The 27824-nt window shown below is 34.7% G+C and overlaps 2 protein-coding genes and 1 non-coding gene across 3 annotated transcripts; 2 read left to right on the top strand and 1 right to left on the bottom strand.

Moving 5' to 3' along the window:
* The first annotated feature begins 215 nt into the window (after positions 1-215).
* Positions 216-322, top strand: LOC120074791. The gene has a single exon (XR_005481073.1). It is a non-coding gene; the product is annotated as a small nucleolar RNA R71 (small nucleolar RNA).
* Positions 323-8948: 8626 nt separating this feature from the next.
* On the top strand, positions 8949-11591 carry LOC120072539. Its single transcript, XM_039024927.1, has 2 exons — positions 8949-9228; positions 10106-11591. Exon 2 carries the CDS (start codon positions 10242-10244, stop codon positions 11013-11015), a length of 774 nt encoding a protein of 257 aa, XP_038880855.1. The 5' UTR covers positions 8949-9228; positions 10106-10241; the 3' UTR covers positions 11016-11591.
* A 748-nt stretch (positions 11592-12339) lies between these two features.
* On the bottom strand, positions 12340-16627 carry LOC120072629 (EEF1A lysine methyltransferase 1). The gene is made up of 4 exons (XM_039025048.1): positions 16236-16627; positions 13596-13754; positions 13108-13189; positions 12340-12923 (listed from the first exon to the last, which is right to left on the bottom strand). Exons 1-4 carry the CDS (start codon positions 16572-16574, stop codon positions 12778-12780), a joined length of 726 nt encoding a protein of 241 aa, XP_038880976.1. The 5' UTR covers positions 16575-16627; the 3' UTR covers positions 12340-12777.
* Between the last annotated feature and the right edge of the window lie 11197 nt (positions 16628-27824).

Below are 27824 nucleotides of genomic sequence, written 5' to 3'. Positions count from 1 at the left end.
ATGCGATGGCACCATTACTTGCATTACCTTCTCTGGGTTTTGTTCTTTGATCGCTTTCTTGCCAATCTTCGTGGTTTTTCGAGATGGGATGAAGAATGTTCTTTGCCTCATCATATGTTTTGTCCAACAGACCTCCTATTGTTGCCGCATTGGCAGCTGTCTGCGATGCAGAATTAAGTCCATGATAGAAAATCTTCATTTGGAGGCAATCCGGCAATCCATTGTGTGGGCAGTCGCGTACTAGTCTCTTGAATCTCGCCCATGCGTCACTAAGCGATTCATCTTCTTCTTGTTCAAAATTGGTGATCAATTTCCTCCTTCTGGCATTCTCTGTGGGAGGAAAATACTTCTTCATAAACTTCTCCACATTTTGCTCCCATGAAGTTATCTCTTTTGGTTCAAGAGAGTAAGCCCATTTTCTTGCTTTATCGCATAGTGAAAACGGAAATAACGTGAGTCGAACCTCTTCTGGGGAAATATTAGGGAACACAAAAGTGTTACAAATTTCAATGAAGCTTCGTAGATGGGCATGCAGATCTTCACTACTCCGTCCTCCGAACTGTCCTGCTGTTTGTATCATCTGTAACATTACTGCTTCATCTCGAACCTTGATCCATTCAATGCTAGTCTCATGATTCTTGGGGAGAAATCATACAAGTTTGGTGACGCATAGTCCCGGATGGGTCTATTGCAATCATTTGCCATTAGGATAGGATTTTCCATTATGTTGTTTTCATTTGCTACTCGTTCTTCAGGTTGTTTGACCATTCTGTGAACTTTTCCTTGTCGTTTACATCTGTTTTTCTATCTTTTGCGAAAGGTTCTTTCGATCTCTGGGTCTGAGCTCAGAAGCATGTCCTTTGCTCATGCGACGCTTGCTTTTTCCTCTACAGATGGAATGGCAATGCAACAAAGGTCGAAAGCTGTAAAGATAAAAAAGGTTTGATGTTAGCGTAATCTATACCATAATCCCGGCAACGGCGCCAAAAACTTATGCGATGATGTGTGGATGCATTGATCATACAAGTTTTCCTAACAAAGCCCAAGTATAAGCCTTCTTAAGTTCCTGAAAAGTCCAGGGTCGAACACAGGGACTACTAAACAGATATGCGATGGACTCTTTGATTCTATTGTGGTGGTGATAAAGAAGTAGATGGTGTTTTAGTTTAGACTTTCCTATGCGATGGAATTGAACGCAGAGTGATGAAAGCATAGTGTTATAACAAGTATGCGATGAAGGGGTTGAGAAGAGATTTAGCTAACATTTCTCAAGCTTGTGTACAAGTCATGCGATCATGCTATACACAAATATTAGTACTACATTTCTCAATGCATAATGCCACATTTTCCTATTTCTAGGATGCATGGGATGTGTATGGAAAGCAGAAGATAGAACTTATTTCTAAGTCTCTACTCTTGCTTATGCGATCTAATCTAACCCTCTCAAGCCTAGATTCTATCTTTAGACTACTTTCTCAAGTACTTCCAAATGATGAATGACGCATATATAAGACAAGATGATCGCATAAAATGCATAGCTTAAGTCATGCTAGTTAAATACTTCTCAACCCATTCACAAATTTAGTTACTCATGCATGGTGTGGAGATACAGAACATAAATTGAAATGAAGTTTCCATTTTTGCAAATAAAGTGTTGAGTATAAAACAACAAATGGATTGAGAAATAACAAGCCAGGTAAGCAATGTCTTGCTTTCCGTGGCCTTTTTACACTGCTCTTTATCACTTCAACTTTGTTCTGATTTGCAGAATCCTCTCTCGCAAGGGTTGGACTTCTCTCCTTTGTATTGTTTTCTGACAGTCTCTCGATCTTTCCGGAAAGTGATTTCTGTCGGCTTCGCCTCATCTCTTTGCTCTCTCTCCATCTCTTTTGTCTCTCTCGAATCATTGGGTATTTATAGATTTCAAGGCGAAGCAGCTCTTCTTACTAATGATTGCAAAGATGGGTAGCATTAATTTTCCTACTCTATTGCACTGTCTGAAAGTCACTGAAAGTTCAATGTACTTGCAACAGTAAGGTTTTTAACGGCTGTCAACTGAATTTTGAAATTGATTGTTATCAGTTTTACGTACCATCAGGATTTATTATGTTGTTGCCTTTATGTGAGGTCTTTATGCGATCGCTTTTGAGAAATTTCTCATGATCGCAAATTTAAGTGCGCTATCGCATTGTGCTCTTGGATCGCAATTTCATATATGCCATCGTATTGTACCTGCACAGAATAGGCAAATTAACTGCTTTTATGCGATGAGCATTCACGATCGCAATTCCTTTTAGTTTGGCGCTTTCAAACATAATATCGCTTATTTTACCATCGCTTTCTCCCATTGTTTTACTAATTTGAGCAGTCATACCTTGTATTTCTACCAGTTATCACTCCTCGATGTTATAACATATTATCAGCACGAGCTCCTATCATTTCCCCCACCAAAGATAGGTTTTAAAGGCATGTTGGTTTTCCCCTCTTTATTATAGTTAATAAATTAACTATTATTTTTCATATAATAAATTTCAAATATAAATACGATATATTGTGATAGTATTACCATGACAAAGTCTACAAAATTAGAATTTGTAGCATTTGATTTTAGGTAATAATTATTTATCATGAGTGTTTTATACTGAAATACACCTGGATGCCATAAAGATATGATCATCGAAAAACAAGTATTCTTCCAAAAGTTTGTTATAAATGGATGCATTTGAGACTCCAAGATTTCAGATCAGTAAGTGATTACAACTCCGCATTATTTAAACTTAGCACGAAATGTAATTATGCAGAGAGAAAATTACTTATGCAAATATATTAAAGAAGACATTTTTTTAATATGTTCCTGAAGTAGCAAAATCAAGAGAAAAAGTATTATGAACTCATCTCATATCTTCTTATGGTTGAATGAAATGACAAGTTATTGATTGAAAAAAAAAAAATCATGAATCTCAGCTAATTAGAGTAACAACATTCCCTAAAGTGAATGTTGTAGATTTCATTAATCGTGATCATAGTCGAGGTCGAGGTCATGACCGCAGTAAAGGAAGAAATAAGATAAAAAAAAATTCAAGAAAACCATACATAATATGATTATTAAAGAAAAGTTCTTAAGAATTGTGAGGTTTGATGCGGAAGTGTGGATCGTGTCCCAATTTCAATTTCACAAAAAATTAAAATACAATAAACTAAATTATGCATATCACAGAGATTTCACAACATGCTTTATAAATAAACGGTGAAGGAAATGAGGGTTAGTCACACTTACCCTTGAAGAATCGAATCCTCAAAAACCTCCTCCTTCCGGTTACAAACACTTCGTTCAAAAACAAACCTCAACGTGGACACACCCCAAATGAATCTCATGTATTCTCCTTAGGGGTAAGAATTACAGAGAGAGTTGTGGGCTTCTCTATTGATTTTTGGGGGTGGGAGAGGAGAGGAATTTTTTTGTGTTTTGTGAGAGAGATTACTAGAAGATCAAAACCAATAGAGTAACCAGTAGATCTTTTCTGCGTTAGAAGCAAAAGAAAGAAGAGGATTCTCTGGTAAGTAGATAGATTGCTCCCTTAAGGGCTGATTCCGAGTCTTGAACATAGTGGCCACAACCTCTCTTTGGAAAAGATGACTCAGTCATAGTAGGACTATGATTTATGTTCATTAAGGGATCATTGGTACTTAAGAAGCTAGATGTAATAACAGGGGCATAATGCTAAATTGGCCTAGCTGTATTTACGAGCGATCTATGAATGTTATCGCATTGTTGATTGGTTAATATGGACACAAACTATATTTATAGTAAGGAGAGTGTAGTTTTCGGTCTTTAGTGGAGTGTCTGACAGTTAACGGATGGTGGATTCCGTGACTAAAGAGTTTAGTCAGTTATTCACATACCGTTGAGCTTTAAGCTACAGGTCCATATGGTCCCATTGGTAGCTCAATGGATTCAAATTGAGAATCAGTTCTTGGTGTTAGTTTGAAATGTTCAAATTGACAAGAGAAAATTCGATTATATATGATATAATCGGTGTGATGTATGAGATACATCAAGTGGAGGATTAATGTAAATATGATTTATATTAAGTACCATAAAATAGAAAAGAAACTATGATTTATATGTTTCATGAGATGAAATATTAAAACTTTAGGTTATAAATATAATATGGGAAATTGGTTATCATATATATTTATAATAATATTAATTATTTGATAATTATCTCTTTTTCTCTAATAACCAATTGAGTGAGAGGTTATTGGTGATTTTATGGTAACCGTGAGATAAAAGAAAAAATGTTTTCCTAATTTTGAAGGGTTGCTACTTTTAGAAAGAAACTCACGACAAGGTTATCAAGTGAAATTGTTTCACTAAGCGATAGCTCATAGAGAGACTAAACGATTGTGAAGTGTCACTATACGATAGTTCACTCAGCTGATCGTAGCTAAACGATCGCATGCCATTGTCTATATGATAGGTTGCCTTCTTCTACATGATTGAGCACATTGTCTATAGGATAGACTCTGTCATCTCCCACTTGCTCAATCGTCTACATTATTGTTGTTCCTCCAGTCTCTTCCTCTAACCAAGTCCATACAATGCCTACAACTCCTGGATTCTCACACCGAGAATACCAAGGTAATCATTGTGGTGGTGTTCTCACTCAACTTGATTTATATCGAGGTTTTGGAGGCCGTTCGTTTAGTTCATGTTCATTGTGATTGTTGGGTTCATGTTCGTTGTCGATCATGCTGTGTTGCAGTCATTGTGTTCGAGCATTCGTGCATTCCTGTCTAGGAGAATGTTCGAGCATTTGTGATCGAGGGAGTTTGAAGAATGAGTCTTCAAAGGTATGTATAATCTATCCCTTGATTATCTTGTTAGCATGCTTTAATTTCTAGTTGTTGCATGATTAGTTTCTATTTGTGTACTGTAATTGATTATGTTCAATTTCGAATGGAATTTGGAACGATCCTTCCGCTGCTCATGGAAATCCTCATGTCTGATTTTCTTCACACAAATCGCTTGTAATTATAGTGGGTCAAATTACTGTTTTACCCCTATAATTATATATAATCCTTAAATCTCATTGATTCTCTAATGAAAAATCAATTTATGGTCCTACCATAAACAAAAATCTCTTGGGCTAGTAAGAGGGAGGGCCCCATTGTTCAAGACTCGGAGTTAACACTTAAGGGAGAATTCATCTACTTGCTCTAAAGACGAGAAGGAATGAATTTCATCTTGTGTAGCTATGTTTCCAACCCTCTATCCGGACTAATCCCTAAAATGGTTGGCTTATTGAGTTGGCGAATCTGGCCACTGTCACCCATATAGATCAAAGGACTACTCTCATAGTCAGGAGTTCATAACTCACTTAGGATTAACGTTAAGTCACCTATGGTCATCCTATGAAATGTTAATCTCTTCAATCAACGATGTTATAAGGAGAGATTAATAATTTCGCGGTTTGATTTTATACAAACTCTTTGTATAGGATACCTCCACTCGCTTATCTCTACTTGAACGAATAGGATCAAATCGTTTGTAATACTTTACAACTATTGCAACAATTATAAAATGAGTCGTATCCGTAGTGTCACTAGGATAAGGCACCCAATCTTATCCATATACTATAAACCATTTAGGCTTAAACATGATCCACATGTAAGACAATCACATACATGTTTAAGTTATATAAAATAACCTTGTATCTTTTTGTAATGGATTATTGCACATACATCTCTATACGAACCACCATAAGATTACGATGTCAATTTCTCCATCTATCTTCTAATTTATTTTTGCAATTAATTTTGTTATGAAATTAATTATAATTTTTTATTCGTTAAATTAATTTCTCATGTTGGTTTATTTTGATTGGTAATTATTAAATTTTCATATAATTTACATTGATCTTATAATTAAAATTAAGTAGGATACTTTAAAGTTTTAGTTTTAATTTCTTGATTACTTTGGGTTGAATTTATTTCTATGAAATTATTCTTTAAATTACTTATTAGCTAAAAGTGTATTAATTTGCTCAATTAGGCCTATACTAAGAAAAAGTTTCATTTGTTTAAATAAACTCTATTCACCTCTATAGGATTCTCATATCGATCCTACAAAATTGAATACTTGTATCTTTTTTTAGTACGATAAGGATTGAGGGATCCGAAATACTGATTTCGTGGTCACTAGCACATACAGAAGTCAATTGAGCTATATTTTCTTAGATGAATGCTTAATGTCTTATTAGATGCAAAATTTAATTTTTTATATATATTTAATTTTACAAAGGGTAGAATATGTTATAGATTTTTCCAAAAAAAAAAAAAAAAAAGTTTTAGATCTATTAAGTAAAATTAAATGTTATTCATGTTCATTGGCTTATTTTATATTTTGAAATTTTAAACACTTAACAGATACAAAATTGAAAGTACAATGGTTTATTATAATTTTCTTTTCAAATTCAAGAACTTATTAGATGCAAACATAAATGGGATTAAATGTAACGACCCGACTTTCTAAAACACTTGATAGGGTCATTACCTCGTGCATGCATGCACTTATACATAGATATTTGCAATTAAAACCAGAAAAGATTGCTTTAATAAGTAAAGAATTAAAACAAAATTTTCTATTCCCCTAGAACATAAATTTTACAATAAGAAAAATTAACTGAAAATGAAAATGTCTAACACCTATACTTTTGTCCAAAATCAAGTTCATGAAAGAAACTATAAAACATGAAAAAGACATATGAACTCAAATGTGGAGGCGTCTATCTAGTCCCTTAGACACTGTCACGGATTTCTCTTGTCAGTCGCCTAAGTATCCTTGTCCTTATCTAAAAAACATGTAAACATAATGATTGAGTATAAAATACTCAGTAAGTGACCTAATTACCGGGATCAGGCTAAGCATTCACATGCATTGAATGCTTGGGCTAGTGGGTCAAGCACACTGTAATAGTTCCTGAATGGTATACTAAGGGGATAACCTATCTCGCCTTAACTCACGTGTCTAGCGGCCAACATGGAAAAAGAAACATGAATGTGAACCTATCGGTTCATGCATGTCTAGAGGATTGATGGCGCACCGTCAAAACATGAAACTGGACTCGTCGGTCCCTTGAAATAAAACATGTGTCAAAGCAAGATGGTAGATCTCCCCTGTTGGTCAAATCATACATCACGTACATAAATTTCATGAGTAAACCCACAACACAATTCATGACATATCATATAGATTCAAACATGCTCAAGCTTCTCATAACATTCATGCAACCTAAAAAGTATCACAAATTCCAACCCATGCTTCTAGAATCCATTAAATAACTTGATAAAACTAAATTAGAACTCCTGATACAAAGGCATCGGTAATAGTATCACTTACCTTAAAGCTTAAGCTCAAATAACAGACAAAATAATCTCCTTCTTGGCTTAGGAATCTTAGATCAAGGTCCCTGATGCAAAACACAACATCAATTTCAACCTTTGGGGCCAATTCCAAAACATACAAAATTCACACCAACGATCTCTAAATAACTTACCTAAGTCTTGCCAAAACCACCCTTAAAAGTAATTGATAGCCTGCTAGAAATGCCTCAAAATCTCAACTTCAATCTCCAAGAACATGCCAAAGCACTTCAATCTTGTTCGACTGTGACCGTAAACACCTTGAGCTTTCAATCTAACATCTGAAACATCATGGGTAACATCAATTCCATGCAAAAACTTGATAGGCCTTCAAAACTAACCAAGATCTCAAGGGATAATCATCAAATCTTGAAGAAATGAGGTCTTACCAAATCCAACAATCTGGTGAGCAAAGAGACTGATGGCGCACGATTGACAACGATTAGACGGCAGGGTCTGGTGTAGCTAAGCGATCATCGGCGAGGGAGAGACTAAGAGGGAGAGACAATGGCGGACGGTCACTAGCGAGGGAGAGAAAAGAATCCTTCTCTTTTCTCTTTCTTTTTTTTTTACATGCTTACAGAGATAACTTATATATATATATATGTATGTATGTATGTATGTATGTATGTATGTATGTATAAATATACGATATATATGTGTATGTATAAATATACAACTTTCCCTATTTCTTATTAAATTTCAAAACCCCAAATATATAAAAAGAAATTCCTTTTCTTTTCCTTAATATCCAGATCTATTTGGATTTCAAATTTCAAACATATATACTTATTTATATTTCATAACTCTTTCTAAACCCAACTTAAAATTAATCTTCCAAATTTTAAATTACAATTATCTCTCAAAATAAATCCTTCAAAATTCCAAATTCTAATTAATATCACTGAAATTAAATTACAAGATCTATTTTAAACCCTAAAATTCAAATCCTCTCCAAAATAAAAATAGAACTAATCAAAATAACTCAATTATCTAAATTTTGATGTCAGAAATTTCAAAATTAAAAGATACGGAAATCCAATAATTTAAGAAAATTAAATTAAATTTAACTAGAATTGGGGATGTTACGTTGAATTTGTACAAGTTTTTGTCAATCTCGCTCTCTTACTCATGCCCTTAGGCTCAATCTAAACATGGGCTACAGTACCATTCAATTAATCTTGTTTGGACTCTTTCTTTTTACTTTTTTTTTCACAATATGTAAGATGGAGTATTGAATATTGACGCAATCTTTATGCCAAAATCGACTAAAGCAGAGAAAATTGGTTTTCTAATTTTATCTTTTTTTTAAAAAAAAAAATGGTTTCAATTATAGTAGTTCTATTGCAATAATAGCTTAACTTATTAAGGGTGGTATTCAAGTTTTCTCCAAGAAAAAATTAAATAGTTTTTTTAAAAAAAAAAAAAGAAAAAAAGAAAAAGAAAATTTCAATCCATTGAAAGTTGAAACCGAAAGTTCTTTGTAAAAATTGGATACATATGTCAAGTTTTCGTAAATATTGAATTTTCCGAAAAATAAAAAACTTCGCTTCATATATTTACACGAAATTCGTAAATTATTTTTCTAGAAAAAAAAAAAAAAAAAAACGAAGGAAGAAATTTGTCCAACAATTAACAGAAATCGAGAAGCAGGGAACGAACATAGAGAGTAGAAGATTCAGGAGTCTTCTCTTTCTAACATCGAATGATCTTCGGCTCCTTGCTCCTTCCATCCGATTTTGATTTGATTTCTATATGACAACAGGGAGATCTTCGCTTTCACTTGATTAGATCCGATTGATGGTACGGTTCCTCTATTGTTCTTATATTTTCTGATTCTGTAGCAATTGTTTGAATCTGAGATGTCGAAATGAAGTTGAAAATTATGATTACGAGCTTAAATTGAGCATTCGAACAAGTTCAATCGTCACTTAGTAACCTTTAGAATCTTCAGGTCCAAAATTAGTTATGCGCGGGCAATTTTCTTTTTCTGTGATTAGAGACTGCGTCTTTTTGTTTGTCAATTGTTATCTTCTCTACAGAAATTAGTTTTTAGGTAAACGCTATCGCTGTATATGTATATGGAGTTTGATATTACCTCATGAAACACTTAGGAGCAGTTCTGTATACTGTATTTGCTAAGTGTAAAGGTTATTGTTGGCGAGAAACTGCAAATTAGCTTGTGAGTTCTCAATTTTGTGTGAGCTTGAAGATATCCACTCATTAACGAGATAGAATCTTTGAAGTTCTGGGGGATTGCCAAAGTTGTAAAGAGAACACTATGAGTGGAAGAAACATACAAAATTATAGTTGGGATGCTGAAGGGGTGAGGAACTGGGGGATCCCAAATGGATTATGTTTTTTATGGGACAATGATTTCACATCTAAATCAAAACAAAATCAATTGTTTTGTTTGTAATGAGACCAGATAGAGATGAACTTTCATCCATCTAGTTGTTCGTACTGGATGTGTTTGAGTTTAGTTATGCTTGTATATATATAATGAGTAGTTATGGTTTTACTTGAGCCAACATTGTGGAAGGTTAAACTTTTCAGCATATGGGATTTGGATGTTGGCCTTAACTTTTTAATGGGAATTTTCTTCTTGATGCCCTCATCTGGAACTGAACTATATCTTGTTTGTCTATTGATGCGAATTTTTCATTTTTGCTTATTGCAGGACAATATTGTGCGTAGATGATATGAGAAATAGCTCCACGCGATAGATACTCAACTATGTTTTCTGCATAGTTATACCATTACTTTGGATCAACAACTTCAGTTGCTTATTGTATAAATCAATCAGGTTAAATGTGATGGTGAAAACAAAGCAAGGACAGAATAATCCTAATCATCTTTCTGGCTCTTCAAACTCTGTTATTGATTTGGATATGCATGAAGATGATAGTTGGGTGGTGGTAAAGAAGCAGAAAGTCACAATCCTAGTGCCTCCTATTTCAATAGTAACAAAATCCTCAACTCCCAATGAAGAACAAAGGCAGCTGCAACCAATTACCCAAAAAGTATCTAATTGCCAAACAGAAGCTCTTGCAGAGACATGTCTTGAATCGCCCGCTACCGTGCTGCCATCATCTTCTAAAACTGTTAATCAACAAAGTTCAAAATCTGCTGGTGCTCATTGTAATTTGACAACGAAAGAGTCATCGAAGCAAGCTATCACACCCCTAAATCCAGATGAAGCTTGTGATTCAAGGCCTTGTAAGGTTTTAGGATTATTGAACAGCACAAAATCTATGAAGCAGCAGCAACCTAGACAGTTACATTACCCTGGTGGCTTTCTCACAGGAGGCACATTGTTAAATCAAAGACTCAGGGCACTTAATCTGGAGAGGAAGCTGCAAAAAGCTGGTGGTTTAAGCAGGTGGTTGGAGTCACTGGGACTGAACCAATTTGTGGGCATTTTCCAGAGAAAAAGTATCAATAAGTTTCACCTGGTAAATCTAACCATGAAAAAGCTGAAAGATATGGGTGCAAATGCGGTGGGGCCGCGTAGAAAACTGATACATGCAATTGAATGTGTCTGTCAACCCTACAATTCTGAAACTTTTGAACGGGTTTATGGGATTTAACTGATGTTTTAAACCTGTCCTTCAGCTTTCTGGCAAGCATTTCTATCCTTGGTGTGTATTGAATTGTTGGTTGTACAAAGAGATGGATGGATATATCGGTTTAGTTCTACATGTGTCTATTGAGTCTTCAAAGGATTGATGGCTGAAGAAGTGAATGGTTTGAGTATCTGTCTCTTGCCCTTGCATCTGGATTTTCTTCTTCGATGGTCAGGGGATTCAAAAATAGGCAGAGAACTCTGTAAAGCTCTAGAAAACACGTGTTCTCTCAAATAATAAACAGTCAGCATGATGATAGTGGTGATTTGAGATGCATCTTTCATCTGTCCTCGTTTTACTCCCCATTTTGTGCAATAGGAGATTGTTCATTGGTGTAGATACACAGCAATGGGTCTAGGAGTTTGAAAATAATACCAAGCTATTAGAGCAATCAATAGAAAGAAGGTAGTTGTACTGGTTATTTGGGAAATTCTTATAGAAATTTTGTGATTTTTTTTCAAACAGATGAAAGACGCTTAAAGACTCGTGAAATTTTGTGAAACCTAAATATTGGTCTTTATGTTTATGCTCTTTTTGAAAGGATCGGTTTTTGTACTAATGAAATATCCTTTTTCAGGTATGAGGAAAGACTTCAGCCTTAACTTTTCTTTGCATCTCACGAGTCAACTTCCATGTTAACTAACTCATCTTACGCATTCGCCAAAATTGTGGTTGCTTGAGCTCGTTGTAATAACAAAACTACCCAAAAAAAAAAAAAGGGAAATGAAAACCCAAACTTTACCAATGTTTCAAAATTACTTGTTACTCTTATCCTTCTAAAAGTTGAAACCTGGAAGGCACGGAAGGCAGTAGTGATGCCTTGGAGCACCACCACAACATTCTAGATCATTATCATGAACGTTTGATTGATTTCTAAATTTTACTTCAAGAGTATTTTTGAACATTCATAAAAAGGTTTGATTTCTTTGAGTCATTGAATTATATATCTAATTGACCAATTCACAAGCTACCTCTTTCATTTCTACTCTTGAGGACGTTTGGGGTAATAAGTGGAGTTGCAAACTCCATGAAATTATGAAATATGAATTGTGAACTCCTAAAATTTAGGATGAAAAAAATTAATAAGATATAAAATTAATATTTTTTTAAATAGTGAGACTCACGAAATAAAGAACCCTAGTTTTTACTTCACCTTTGTCATAGCTCTTACAATGAAATAGCCATACAGTTGGAACATTTTTTTAAGAGTAAGTCAAAAATTTGGATGACTTTAAAAAGGATTTGGGAAGGCACATTTCCTCTAGGCAAGACTTCAACACTCAAGTTATGAAATTAATTGTACACAAATAGACACACATTAATTACTAAAATTCTTTTATCGTTATTTTTAAGAAAACACAGCAGAAATCATCAGAACCTCTCAAAGAAGTTATGCAACTACAGACTCTCCAAAAGTTACAATCGTGTACCCAACAATTTGAGTCGAAGTCACATTCAAAATAGAAATCATGAAGCTCTTAAATCTTTCCGTTACAAATAATACCGAGTGTTTGTTTTCCTCAGTATTTTAACTTAATCACGCTCCAACAGTTGCATTTTGGCTTCTGGATCCATCCACTTTTAAAAGTTCATACATTCTCAAAAAATCCTTCTTCCCTTGTAGGCTTGAACCAACACCACCACTTGTAACGGAATAAAAAATGATGAGGTTCAGGGGAACACAGAAAGATTTCTGATACATATGCCTCAAATAGTGATCCAAGATCTATTGCTCCCAACCTCCTAATCTCATCCCCGGATTATAGTTCGTGAACAGCCGGAACTCATTTCCGAGCTTGCTAGAGTGGTGTGGCCTAAAACCACACGGATGAAAACCCATTAGCTCAGCTGCTCTTTCTGCTTGCACTTCTCCTGCATTTCGGTGTTGCACAATGTTTAATCATCAGCAAAACAATAAAATAACATCCACGAATCTAATCAGTATCTTAGAAATTTTCGTAGTCAGGGAACTGATAGAACATTTATTTGCGGTTGTAAAAGCAAATTGCAATGTGAAATATAATCTTGGCATAAGGGCTATTCATCATAGCAATACCTGTTAGTAATAGCAGGTAAGATTCACTATGTTGTGCTAGGAAAGAAATTGTACGAGTGACTTTCTCCAAACATTCTTTGCTCTGCCACATAGAGGGAGTACAAATTATTCATGGATGGCCAGAGAATCGTTGTTTCTACGTATATATAATCCCAAGCACTAATACACCAGAATACAGAATCATCAACTAGGGAGATGGGTTACGGTCTTCTTGAAAAAGTGTAGTTTGTATGAGTTCAGAGTTCAGAATTCAGAATTCAAAGCCTTTATATGTACAGTAATGTATTGTTGCACACAACTTGCTTATTCAGATAGAAGGTTAAAGCTGGGTGAGTAAAGAAATAGATTTTGCTGAAAGCATTTTGATAAGGATGTGAATGATAATCAGAAAAAATAGAGGTGTTGGACAAAAAAGAAAATCCCGATTCACAAATTAAGCATCCAAAAGTGTGAAAAAACTAATCATAGACGAAGACATTATTTCTCACCAGGTAAGGAGGATCTGCTACAACAATCTGAAAATTGTGCTTCAATTCCATCGGCAATTCTTCTGGTTCATTGTAATCGTAAAATGTGAATTCACTACCATGTTGGGAAAAGCGTTTGTCATACTCAAGCAGTTGTGCAGATACATGGGGACCAATTTTCTGACAAATGAAGATCAGACTAAGGCAATATATTAGTCAATAGAGAAGCTGGTTAGTTCTGCAAGAAAATGGGCTACAGAACGCTTGAAGAAATTACACATGGTTGCATGTTAGAATCACCAATGTCTCATCTGGCCCCAATAAATTAAAGTCTCTATATTGGAATTTATGTTTACAAATAATTTGGGACTTTACGAGGCAAATGGTAAAATTCCAAATCCTTTCGGAAAATGTTTTACATCTTCTATATCTCTTTTGTTGATATTAGAAATTTCTTATGTGTGGACCGAATCCTTCCTCTTGGAGTACAGTTATGGAACACTACAAATCTACAGTCATCTTTCCTTGTGTGTCTGGATACACCTCAGATATGAATTGTATTAACTAAAAAAAAATAAGTTGACTTCATGCACCAGAAGGTATGAAACATTTGCCTCCTGGCACCAGATCATCAATACTCTTCTGCTAGCAATCACAAAAATTTTCTTCTACTATCATTTGAAGTTCATTCGATGCCTTTACAAACAAAGGATTGTTCATCAGGACAATTCAGTATGCGGTATGGTTTCATTATTGAGCAGAGCAGACAACATATTTCCCATCCAAGGTTATTAATGAATATGAAGAGAGGTTCTGCATATGATTAATGGTAGGTGGCACAGGTCTTGGTCTCTTCCTATTATCTTTGGCATGCTAGCTTCCTTAAGTTATATTGGTATATTGTGGTTCATGACCAAAACTTCTTAATTACCATTCCTTCATTCATTGATTTGAATGCAACTCCTTGATAATTGAACAAAACATGTGCATGATACAATCATGCTACCATTTCAAATAACTAAAGGGCTATCATGAATGATAGGCAGATGATCAACCCAATTTTGATTACTAATGAAGTGGTGAATGAGAGAAAGATCAAAAAATAAAAAGGTTTCTTATCCAGGTTAACTTCGAATAGATTAAGACAACGTGAATTGGGAAAAAGAACAAATGAAGTCCAATTTCTCTAAAGGTGGTAAACATTAGTTCAAGCCACTCAGAAAATACACCCTTATACTATCTCTCCTTGTTTAAATTCCCTCCAAAATTTGCAAGGACAATTGAGAAAATTGTCACTAATTCTTGCGGAAAGGCTTGGACTTTGAAGGAGACAGTCACTTGAGATTGATTTTCTTTCAAAGGATTATGACGGTTTGTCATTGTCAACTATTTAGAAAGAAAATAGCCTCAATATCTGAAAGGCTTTGGAGTCACATGGAACATGACATCTTGTGGTACAGATCATTCTTAGAAAACATGGTTATGGCATATGATGCTCATCAATGGCTCAGAGATCCTGGCCTACTTTGTAGCTTTACATGCCCAAGGTATAGTATTCCTGGCTGGAGGAAAGTGTTTCCAAAATTTTGTGAAAATTTCATAGATAATCATCAAATCGGTCTTTTCTACTCTCCTCCCAAATTGCATGCTATAGTGCATGGTCAGGCCACCATAAAATAATCAAAGAAGTCCAAAATGGAGGGCATACCAGGAACCTAAGATTCAAATAGACTCTTAATGATGGGAAGTTCTAGAATGGGGTAACCCTTGGTGTGTACCATTGAAGAAGACTAACTGAATGGCCAAGATGATAACAAAAGGTCGAATATTACTCGTCCAGGGGATCTCATCTCACCAATGCTAAAGGCAATGAGAATCAAGAAGCTGTTCCAAGAGGAATTATCTAGCAAGGCCCCTTAAATATAAAATTCTTCTTCGGACTCTCGCATGTAGTAAGTTAATGAAAATATATGGAGGCCACCCTATAAAATACACCTTTTCCAATAGTTTGATCCTGGTTCTTTTCAATAATCTACATGGTGCTGGCCGTCAGTTGAATTATTTTCTACTGCAACTGTGAAGTGTTTTTTACACTGTCTTCACGGCAAACCTAAAGCTGAGAAGACCTTATTCATTGGAGCCATGTCTTTGGAGCTCAAACATCAGAATATTTCAGGCCATAGTTTAGTGATCCTGAGTTTGAAAATAGGTTATTTTTCCTCCTTTGAGATATGACTCTTTAGATATGTATATCTGTAAATTTTCCCTTTCGATATCCCATCAATTAGAGAGCCCTTCAGCCTCTTAACAGATACAACATCATCCCTATTTCGATTAACGAAATTTTCCACTCATTAATGTAACATTAACAAATTTTTAACTATAAAGTGAAACAACAGATCATTCCTTGTGCAACTTGTATTTGTTTTAAGTTCAAGATGTTAGGTATATGATAAGTTCATAACACATGCTACGTTGGTAAAAAAGCAACTAAAACAAATTCTTATCATCGGTAAGATTAAAGACGTGTATATTTATCTGCTCCCCACTTGAAATTCCAGGCTCAACTAAGAAAATTAAAGCAGAACATCCAAAGAACAGAAAATTAAACACAAAAATCAAGTTCCGTAATGTGATAAAAGAAAACGACTATCCAATTACCTTCAGATAGGTGTAGAGAGTCGGACAAGCAATACAGGCGACACGAGGAGAATTAAAGTTCTGGCATAGCGTAAGAACCTCATTAGCCACTGTCTCCGCCGTATCGCGGTCGTACCAGAATTGACTCAGCCTCCAATCCTCCGCCACTAAAGCGACCTCTGAGTCCTCGGAAACTCCATTTTCTAAGTGAGGTTCAGTGGAGGGCTGGGTTTGCTCGGTAAGGAACTCCTTGAGTGCAGCTAGGGCATGAGAGCTCAGCAATGGCGGATCAGCATCATCATCATCTTCAACAATTCTCGGGTCTCTGCAAATGCTCTCCGATTTGCTTGGTGACTCCATTTCTTGAACTCCGTTTCTCGCGCGAAGGACCGAAGCGGCGTAGGGCTGTTTGCCTAGTCGTTATATAATAAATATTAGAGTTTATATAATAAGAAAAAAAAATAATTCGGGCCTAGAAATCTGAAAAGACAAAAATGGATATCATGGTCCGGTCCATTTCGAAGAGAAGTCTATTTCGACAATCACCCTTCTTCTATGGGTCTGGTCCATTTTCAAGTCTTGAATTAGTTGTAAACTATTCATCTTGAATTATAGGTTTAAAAGGTCATCTTCGTTAACAGAACTGTTTAAATTAACATATCTATCCAAGTAGATTATTTAAATGTTGATGTGGCTTGTTAACTAAGTTGATTATTTGGATTTAAATTTGTCTCGTGAAGTTATTTCACACAAAAATGATGTGAATTTGAGTAAGTTGAGTTCATTTCTCGTGAAGTTTATCTCGTGAAGAGACAAAAGACAGAAATGACATAATGTTGAGTTTGTTGAGTTCATTTTTCGTGAAGACGAACTTCATGAGACAAATTTTAATCCAAATCATCAACTTAATCAACAAGGCACATCGACATTTAAATAATCTACTTGGACAGACCTGTTAATTTAAATACTTTTGTTAACAAAGAGGACCTTTTAAACCTATTATTGAAGATGAATCGCTTGCAATTAATTTATCTTCCTGATTTCAAAGGATGGTAGGGCATGAAAATGGGTCAAACTCGTGGAAGAATAATTGTTGTCGAAATATGCGTCTCTTCAAAATGGGCCACACTGTGATATCCATTTTTGTCTTTTCAAATTTCTGGGCCTAAAACGACATTATAAAAACTCTATGTTTGCAATTAGTTTTTTCTTATTATATAAACTCTAATATTTATTATATAATGACTATCTATGCAAGTAGTCCTAGAACTAAACATTTGAGATTAGTGATAGAAGGTATCACTCAACATTATACATTGATAGAAGCTATCACTGATAGCTTGATATCAGTGACAGAATCGGAGAGACGATTTCGAATCAGAAAGCTTCAAAATTCAAAATTCTTCGAACATTCCTCTTTTGAGACAAAGACGCGCCCCTGAAAAGAATTAAATCAGAAATGTCAGGAAGGAAATATAATAAAGGGAAAGAGAAGCAAATTTGGAATTTTTAAAAAACTAATACTTTGACAGGTCAACAGTTGCTATATTATCATAAATATTCCAAACATGGAATATAGGATAAGTCTTTTTGCCTCTTTGTATTATTCGATAAAAATTTCCTTAATTCTATTTCTTGGCCATGATTTTAGATAAAAATCTAAATTAAGTAGTAAAATGAGACATAATGGAAACACGTGTATAAAAAATATAATATAATATAAATATTTAAATATACAAAATAAATAACCAAAATTAGGAAATTAAAAAAAAAAAAAAAAAAATTGGCTCCAAATTATTTGGATTTCTCACCAATATGCACTCTACTAAAAAACCTATCAAATGCCACTATTTACAGGTAATTTGACATGTAAGAGGAGGATTACATGAACAGTGTGTAGTCTTGAGACACATAGTGTAATGGGCAAATGCAACTTGGTCCTTTGACACTAAGAATGAGTATCTATTTTACACATATATTGTGATATTTATAATACTTATCCTTAGTACTCGTTACATATATATGAAATTTGCTTCATTAAAACTATACTATGAAAAAAACTCATTCTTAGTGAAGGAAAAAAAAGTATATATTTTATATACTTCTAAAAGAGTACAATATATTTGCTTCTTCTTACGGAAACATCCCTTGAGATCTCTGAATAGCCGCATTTCAATGTTCTACACAATTTTTCAAAGGTTGCGGTTGGTAATGATTTTGTAAATAAGTCTGCTAGGTTATCATTCAAACAAATTTGTTGTACAATAATGTCACAATTTTCTTCAAGATCATGAGTGTAGAAAAGCTTAGGTGAAATATGTTTTGTTCTATCTCCTTTAATGTATCCTCATTTGATTTGAGCTATACATGTTGTATTGTCTTCGTATAATATCGTTGGAAGATTTTTACTAGAAGACAAGCCACATGTTCCATGAATGTATTGAGTCATTGATCTTAACCATACACATTTTTTTACTAACCTTGTGAATTGCGAGAATTTCAGCATGATTTGAGGAAATGACCGTTATGGTTTGTTTCATTGATCATCAAGATATAACAGTTCCTCCATATGTGAATAGATAACATGTTTGCGTTCTAACATTGTGTTGATCATATAAATATCCAAAATCTACAAAACTAACTAGATCAAAATTTGATTTATATGAATAAAATAAACTCATATCGATCGTTCTTCATAAACAATAGAATCTATGCTTAATTTCATTCCAATGTCTTTTTATTGAAAATGCAATACCTAGTCTTGTATTATTAGCAATAGAGATGTCCACGGGATGGGGCGGGGATGAGGAAGCCTTCTTCGTCCCCATCCCCACCCCTAATTTCATTTTCTGTCCTCACAAAATTTCTTGCGGGGATCGGGATGAGGAAGCCTTCTTCGTCCCCATCCCCACCCCTAATTTCATTTTCTGTCCTCACAAAATTTCTTGCGGGGATCGGGATGAGGATCCCACATGGGGAATTCATGGAGATTTGGTTCCCCACGGGGAAAATCTTTCCTTTCGCTTTTTTAATATATTCATTTTTAGCAATGTTTAACTTTATTCTCAACTAAATAAAATTATATATATATTTTAAATGAGTTATTTTCAATACATTTTTTATTCAAAGAAAATACTATAAAACTTTCTAATAAAAGTAATACTATTATGTGTGCAAAAATATAATTTAATCCTATTATATGTGCAAAAAATACTAAAACATTTGTGGTCTTAAGGAAGAAAGTCTTAAATGTTAAAACAAACTTAGAATTGTATTGAAGTACAAAAATGTTGAAATGAAAATGAGAAAATGATAATTTTTTATACCATGATTATTGTAAAGTGTATATAAATAAAATAATTATAATAATCATAATATAATTATTATTATAAACTCATATTTTGTTGATATAAATAAAATATCGGTTTGTAATAATAATAATAATAACACTTATTATTATTATTATATAAATATAAATGTATATATTGTATTCATCGGGGGAGGGAGGATGGGTCCGGGAATGGGGACGGAGAATATAATCCCTATTCCTATCCCTATTTAGTGGAAAAAAAATTATCCACACTCCCTCCCTCATTCCCCATCCAATCGAGGATTCCCCGCCCCGTTTGGGGTAGGTCCGCGGGAGGCCCAGCCCCGTGAAGGAATGGACATCTCTAGTTAGCAAGATACATAAGTAAACCAATTGCACTAAGATATGGTGTTTCAGGATCAAGTATTTCTTCGTCATCATTTTGAAGTCGAAATGTATCTTTCTTCACATCTAGTGAACGGATTTCCATTAGAATATTTAATGGATGGGCTTTGTCCATATAAAACCTTCTAAAATTTTCCTGTATTAGTTGACTGATGAACAATCATACCATCTGCTAAATGCTCAATTTGCAAAATTAAGACAAAATTTTGTCTTTTCGAGATTTTTTATCTCAAATTCTTTCTTAAGATATTCTATTGCCTTTGAAAGCTCTTCAAGAATGTCAATTATATTTAAATCATCAACATATACAATTATAATAGCAAATCCTGACTATGATTTCTTTATAAATGTACACAGACATATTGAATTATTTTAATATCCTTCTTTCAACAAATATCCACTCAGGCGATTATACCACATTCGCCATGATTGCTTAAATCCATATAGTAATCTCTATAAATTTATTGAATACAATTCCCGGGAATTTGATTTATATGTTTCAAGTACCTTAAATCCTTTTGGGATTCTCATATAAATTGTTGGATTTTATGTCCTAAAACTCGTAGTTTGTAAATTGATAAACATATTCTGTTTTGTTTTTCGATAAAATTGTTATTGAAATTGTAATCTTGAATCCAATAAACTAAGATCCTGAGGCTATTTAATGTAGTTTGAACTTTATGTAGTGACATAAATGTGGATCAAGTTCAAATATATAGCCAAAATGGTCTACAGTATAGGGATAAGGCTGGGCGTTTTGTTCTGGGGACACTATGGATGCGACCCACTTTGTAGTTAGTACAAACGATGTGATCCTGAATCGTTCATACAGAGATATATGAGTGGGGGCATCTTATGCAATGAGTTTACATAAGACTGAACTATGAAATAGTCACTTTTTATGTTCTAAATGTCGTTTTATGTATAAAACTGACTATTTCGTTAATTGATGACCTAGGTAACTTAATCTAAATCCTGAGCTAACTATGAACTCCTGTTCACTTGGAATTATCCTTAGATCTACATAGATGAGGGCAACTCATTATCGCTAGCCCAATAAGCCTCCCATTTCAGGGGTAAGATCAGGTGGATAGCTGAGAACATAGGGTACAAGACGGAATTCACTCCTACCCATTATAGGAATAGTAGACAGGTTGTTTTCTTTAGTACTGAATCCAGGTCTTGAACAAGGGGCCCCACTCTCTCCTTGGCGTGAGAGGGGTTTGGTTTATAGGTTGGAACTTAAACCAATTGTTCATTAGAGGACCAGTGGAACTTAAGGAACAAAATGTAGTCTTGGGGGTAAAACGGTTTTTATGACCCAGCCGAGATTACGAACAACCTATGAAGGATTAGCTTACTAATCATGGTTATATCATATGGACACAAATATATCTATAGTGAGAGGAGTGCAACTACGGGACTATAGTGGAATGACCCGTTAGTTAACGAATGTTGATTAGCTCCGTCTAAAAGAGTTTTAGCCAGCTAATCTCGGATCGTTGAAGCCCATGATCTATAGGTCCATTAGGTTTCCCTACTAGCTCATATGGAATAAACTTAGAACAGTATGATAGAATAATTCGAATTGTTCGAATTAGGTGAAGAGAGAGAAACCGACAAGTATATGTGATATAGTGGTCAGTTTTTCAGTTTAGAGATACAGCTTTAATATTTAAATGTGATTTAAATATCAAGAATATGAATATGTTCATATTCAGAAGCTCGGAAATAATGGAAATGGTCAAAGATGTAAAAAGTCAAAGAGTTGACTTTTGACTTTGAAAAGTCAAACTTTGACCGACCTTATATTCAAATGTGATTTGAATTTCGAGAAAATGAATGCGGATTCATGCTCGGGAGATCAAAATTAGTCGACACGGAGAAAAAATTATAAAAAGTCAAAATATTGACTTTTCGGTCAAAGTTTGACTTTGACAAAAAGACTATTTTGCCCTTTGAATAAAGTTAGTGGGAAAATCCAAACTTTTGTTGGATAATTCCACTAACAAAATAGTGGGCTAGGTATTGGATTATAGTGAAGACATTAAGCCCACTTAGATAGTGGATTCTAGGTGTTGGATTTTTATGAATTTGTTTCATTCAATTTTGCATGGTTTTTTTCCTATAAAATTGGGCTTTCAATTTGGAGAAAAAACTTTTGCCATTTTTCCAAAATTGTTTTCTAAATTTGGGCTGAAAAAATCACTACTTTGGAGCAAATTCAAAATCCAAACCTAACCCAAAATTCCATCTTCTTTTTCCATCTCTTTCTTTCTCTCGGGTTCTTCATCCATCGGGTCCCACAACCCGATTCTGAGTCCAGAGGATAGTAAGTCAGCTCTAGTGGTGGTTCGAAAGAGTTTGGGTCGAGATTCAGTTAATAAAAGCATTTCGGGAGCTTCAAAGGTAATTTTTAATTTACTGTTTTTTCTTTCATTTGCATACTATTTTCCTTTTAATTAAAAACAATTAGAGTGTAATTAGATCCTTATTCCGCTGCGCATGTCTCGTGTTCCATCATAAATATCATTATCGAGAGATCCATATAAATATATTGTGACTACATCCATAAGATGCATATCCAGATTTCAATACAAAGTCAGACCAATTAAATATCTTAGTATAATTGCATCCACGACTGAAGAATATGCCTCATTATAATTAATGCTAGGTCTTTATAAAAAAACTTGTGCAATTAGTCTTGCTTTATATCTTGTGATTTTGTTATATTCATTTCTTTTTCTCACAAATACTCATTTTTATCCCACAAATTTGACACCTTCTGGTGTTCAGACTACTGGTCCAAAAATCTGACGTTTTGAAAGTGAGTTTAATTCTGCCTCGACTGCTTCTTTACATTGAAGCCAATCTTTTCTATGTCGACATTCTTCAACAGATTTTGGTTCAAAATCCTCATTTTGAGATATAATATCAAGAACAACATCATATGCAGAAATACAATAACAGCATTAGTTTGGTTTCATCTTTTCCCTATCAAGACATAATTTATTGAAATCTTATTATTATCTTTAGGCATTCACCTTCTTGACTAATTCGACAATCAGTCATGTCCAATGTTTTTTCATGGATATTTACAGCTTCAATCAAGTCTTTTTTACTATTGACTATTTTTCTTTTTTGAGGATTTTTATTTTTGAAACCCAATGGTCAACCACGCTTCTGGAGTATTCCAAACTCATTAGTGACAACTTGTTGTGTTGGGATATCAATTTTCGATGAAATATTTGCAGCTGGTGTATATGACTTAGTCACTTTCTTTGCATCTATAAATGCATCTAGTAACTAATTTGCTATCTTTTGCAAATGAATTATCTTCTTAACTTCAAGTTCACATTGATTTGTACGGGGATCTAAATGAGACAATAACAATGCATTCCATGTAATTTCTTTTTCCAATTTCATAATTCCTCTTTCTAATATAGGAAAAATTGTCCCATTAAAATGATAATCAGTAAATCGTGCGGTAATAAATCACCTGCCAAGGGTTCAAGATATTTAACAATTGATAGAGAATCATATCCAACATATATTCCTAATCTCTTTTGATAACCCATCTTAGTACGTTGTGGTGGAGCAATAGGAACATATACTGCACATCCAAAAATTCTCAGATGGGAAATATTTGGCTCATGACCATAAGCTAATTGTAATTGCGAGTACTTATAATAAGCTACTAGCCTAATACGTACAAGTGATGCAACATGAAAAATAGTATGACCCCATATAGATGTAGAAAACTTAGCTCTCATGAGCTTATCTAGAAATTAATTGCAAACGTTTTCTAAATGATTCTGCCAAACCATTTTGTGTATGACCATGAGCTATAAGATGTTCAACACTTATCCCAATTGACATACAATAATTATCAAAAGCTTGGGATGTAAATTCACCAAAATTATCAAGACGAATAGTCTTAATTGTAGAATCAGAAAATTGTGCTCTTAACTTAATTATTTGAGTAAGTAATCTTGCAAATGTAGATTTCGACTTGATAATAAGAACACGTGTGGCCATCTACCGGATGCATCTATTAATACCATAAAATATCTAAATTGTTCACTTGGTGGGTTAATAGGTCCAAATATATCAACATGAATTCTTTATAAAAATGCAGGTGATTTTGTTCCCACTTTAACTGGTGATGGTCTAACTATTAATTTGTCTTGAGAGCAAGCATCACATGATAATTCATTAGATTGAAAAATTTTCTGGCTCTTCAATGGGTGTCCATTTGAATCCTTAATAATTCTTCTTATCATTATAGACCCTGGATGACCTAATTTGTCATGCCAAATAGTAAATATATCATGGATTCATGAACTTCAAGTTCATTATTGCATATGTTTCAATTACTTGTATATGAGTATAATACAATTTAGAAGATAAATCAAACAACTTTTTCAATAGTAGTAGATATGATATAAAAATACTCTATTTTATTCTTTTTATCAATCTCAATTAGATAACTATTACAACGTATATCTTTAAAACTTAGTAGATTTCTCTTTGATTGAATAGAGAACAATGTATTATCAATTGAAAATTTTGTTCCACTAGGCAAAATAATATTTGCTTTTCCAAATCCTTAAATTAGGTTTTTAGAACCTAATTTACTTTCGCTTTTAGCATTGTTAATTTGGAAAAATATTATTTATTTATAAGTATTGTGTACGTAGTTACACCGTCTGCCAGACATAGATCTTCTTTGCTTATTTTTTAATCACCCAACATATGAAAATGATTCATGTTTCTTCATTTGATTACAATAAGAAAAACAACACTTGGAATATACAAAGGTTAACATTAACTAAGAAAAAAAATATGAAGGTGGATAAAAAAAACGACAATAATAAGTCTAGATATTCTCAAAGTCAAAAGAAATACTTCATGTTCCATCAACTGTGCTGGTTTTCTCTTCGGGAGATTCAAAGTGAAGGAAATCGAAATCGAGGATTTCTATGAGCAGTGGAAAGATCAATCCAAATTACAATCTCAAACAGAAACATACGGTTATGCAACAATACAGAAATTACAGCATGTTCAACAATAGATCAAGGACAAGAGTAACACACTTTTGTCGACTCATCAAAAATCTCCTTGATCACGAACGCTCGTCCCCACACGACCACTACACTACACAAACACCGCACACTCGAACTAAGCTATCGCCAAGGTCATGAACACCCGAACAGCATGAACGGCCTCCACAGAACCGCGACAATGTCAAATTGAGTATGACACCACCAAGAAGGCTACCTTGGTATTCTCAGTGTGAGAATCCAGAGGGTGACTCTGTGTGGACTTGGTTTGAAGCAGAAGACGGAGGAAACACAATTGTATAAACGATTGAGCTTGTGGGAGATGGAAATAACCTATCGATAGGTCGATGCCAATCGTTTAGAAAAAACTAATCGATCGTCTAGCAAAAGCTATGCGATCGTTTAGCTCATTGCTTAGCTGAGTGCCTATCGCCTATTAACACTCCCACGATCGTTTAGCTAACTCCAAGTTGGTCGCTCAGTAAATCCTATTTACTTGACAACTTTCGTGAGTATAGTTCCGAGATTGGAAATCTCAAATCTTTGCCTTTTCTTTTCTCTTACTAAAATTAGGATAACATTTTCCATTTTATCTCACGGTTACCATGAAACCACCAATAACCTCCCACTCAATTGGTTATTAAAGAAAAAGAGATAATTATCTAATAATTAATATTATTATAAATATAAATGATAACTAACTTACCATAATATATTTATAACCTATAGTTTTAATATTTCATCTCATGAAACATATAAACCATAACTTCTTTTCTTTTCCATGGCACTTAATGTAAATCTCATTTGCATTAACCATCCACTAGATGTAACTCATACATCATACCGATCATATTATATATAATCGAATTATCTCTTGTCAATTTGAACATTTCAAATCAACACTAAGAACTGATCCTCAACTTGAATCCATTGAGCTGCCAAGGGGACCTTATGGACCTGTAGCTCGAAGCTCCAATGGTATGTGAATTATTATCTAAACTCTACGGGATCCACCATCCGTTAACTGTCAGGCACTCCACTAAATACCGACAGCTGAACTCTCCTTACCATAGATATATTATGTGTCCATCTTAACCAATCAACAGTGTGACAACCCTTCACAGATCACTCGTAAGTACAGCTCGACCAATAACCGTTATGCCCCTGTAGTTATATCTAACTCCTTAAGTACCACCGATTCCTCTAATGAACATAAGTCATAGTCCTACTATGACTGAGTCCTCTCTTCCAAAGAGAAGTTGTGGCCACTATGTTCAAGCTTTGGAATCAGCCTTTAAGAGAGCAATCTCTCTACTTATCCCTTCATCGGGAAAGGAGTGAATTTCATCTTATGTATTGAGTTCCTAGCTCCCAGATCAGACAAGTCCTCAAAAAGGTAGACATGTTGAGTTGACGATTTGGCCATTCTCACTCATACTAATCAAAGGACCGCTCGCAAAGGCAGGAGTTCCCAAAACATTCAGGATTGAGGTCATGCCACTATGACAGAAGAATCCTGATAGACTTGAGCATGACAATAGGTGAGAAAGTTTCCCCATAGTCAACTCCCTCGACCTGGGTATAACCGTTTGCCACGAGTCGAGCCTTAAAGGTTTGCACCTTTCCATCTACACCTCTCTTTCGCTTATAGATCCACTTACACCCAATAGTTTTTACCCCATTAGGTGGATCAACAAGCTCCCAGACGTTATTGAAGTACATAGTCCATTTCCTGGTTCATGGCTTTAATCCATTCATCTTTGTTAACATCCTCCATTGCTTTCTTAAAAGACAATGGATCCTCGACCCCATCATTTGAAATGACGTTTTGCGCTTCAGTCAATCCCATGTAACGATCCGGTGGGTTCATAACCCTCCCACTACATGGAGGCAGTCTCAAATCTTGAGCTGGTTGACTAGATGTGCCGACCTTAACAACTCTTGTTGATCTGTCGACCTGTTCAACAACTCTTGTTGAACCCTCAGTAGTCTCGGATTCCTTAGAAATCTCACGCAAAATGAGCTTACTTCGTGGCTTATGATCCCTCATGTGTCTTCTTTCAAGAAGATAACATTTGTAGAAACAAACACTTTTTTCTCACTCGAATCATAGAAGTATCCACCGTTCGTTTCCTTGGGGTAGCCTACAAAGAGAAAAACCTTTGAACGTGGTTCAAACTTCTTTGAGTTAGTCACAAGCACATGCCGAACACCCCCAAATCCTGAAGTGGCATAAACTACCTTTATGGCCTCTCCACAACTCAAAAGATGTTTCATAAACACTTTTCGAAGGAACGTTGTTCAAGATATAACATGCAGTCTCCACTGCAAAACCCGAAAACAAGTCTGGAAGATGAACATAACTCATCATAGACTGAACCATGTCCAACACGGTTCTGTTTCTCCTTTCTGATACACCATTCTATTGAGGTGTACCTGGGGCCCAGAGTTGGGACGCAATCCCATGTTCTATCATATAGTTCTGGAATTGGAGGTCCATATACTCTCCACCATGATCAGATCGTAGTGTTTTTATCTTCTTACCTGACAAGTTTTCAACTTCAGCCTTATACTCCTTGAACTTGTCAAGAGCTTCATACTAACATTGCATTAGGTAGAGATACTCGAACCTTGATCATCTATGAAAGAGATGAAATATTCATACCCACCTTAAGCTCTAACATTCATTGGACCACAGAGGTCTGAATGTACAAGCTCCAAGGCTTCCTTGGCTCTGTAACCTTTTCCAGTAAAAGATCGTTCGGTCATCTTGCCTTCGAGGCATGATTCAATACCGGTAAGGAGTTTTCTTCTAAACTCTTTAGAAGTCCA

The sequence above is a fragment of the Benincasa hispida genome, chromosome 3 (genome assembly GCF_009727055.1).
Source record: "Benincasa hispida cultivar B227 chromosome 3, ASM972705v1, whole genome shotgun sequence".
In the NCBI taxonomy this organism is placed as follows: domain Eukaryota; kingdom Viridiplantae; phylum Streptophyta; class Magnoliopsida; order Cucurbitales; family Cucurbitaceae; genus Benincasa; species Benincasa hispida.
Note: the sequence above shows the minus strand (reverse complement) of the source record. Positions and strands in the feature narration are given on the sequence as shown.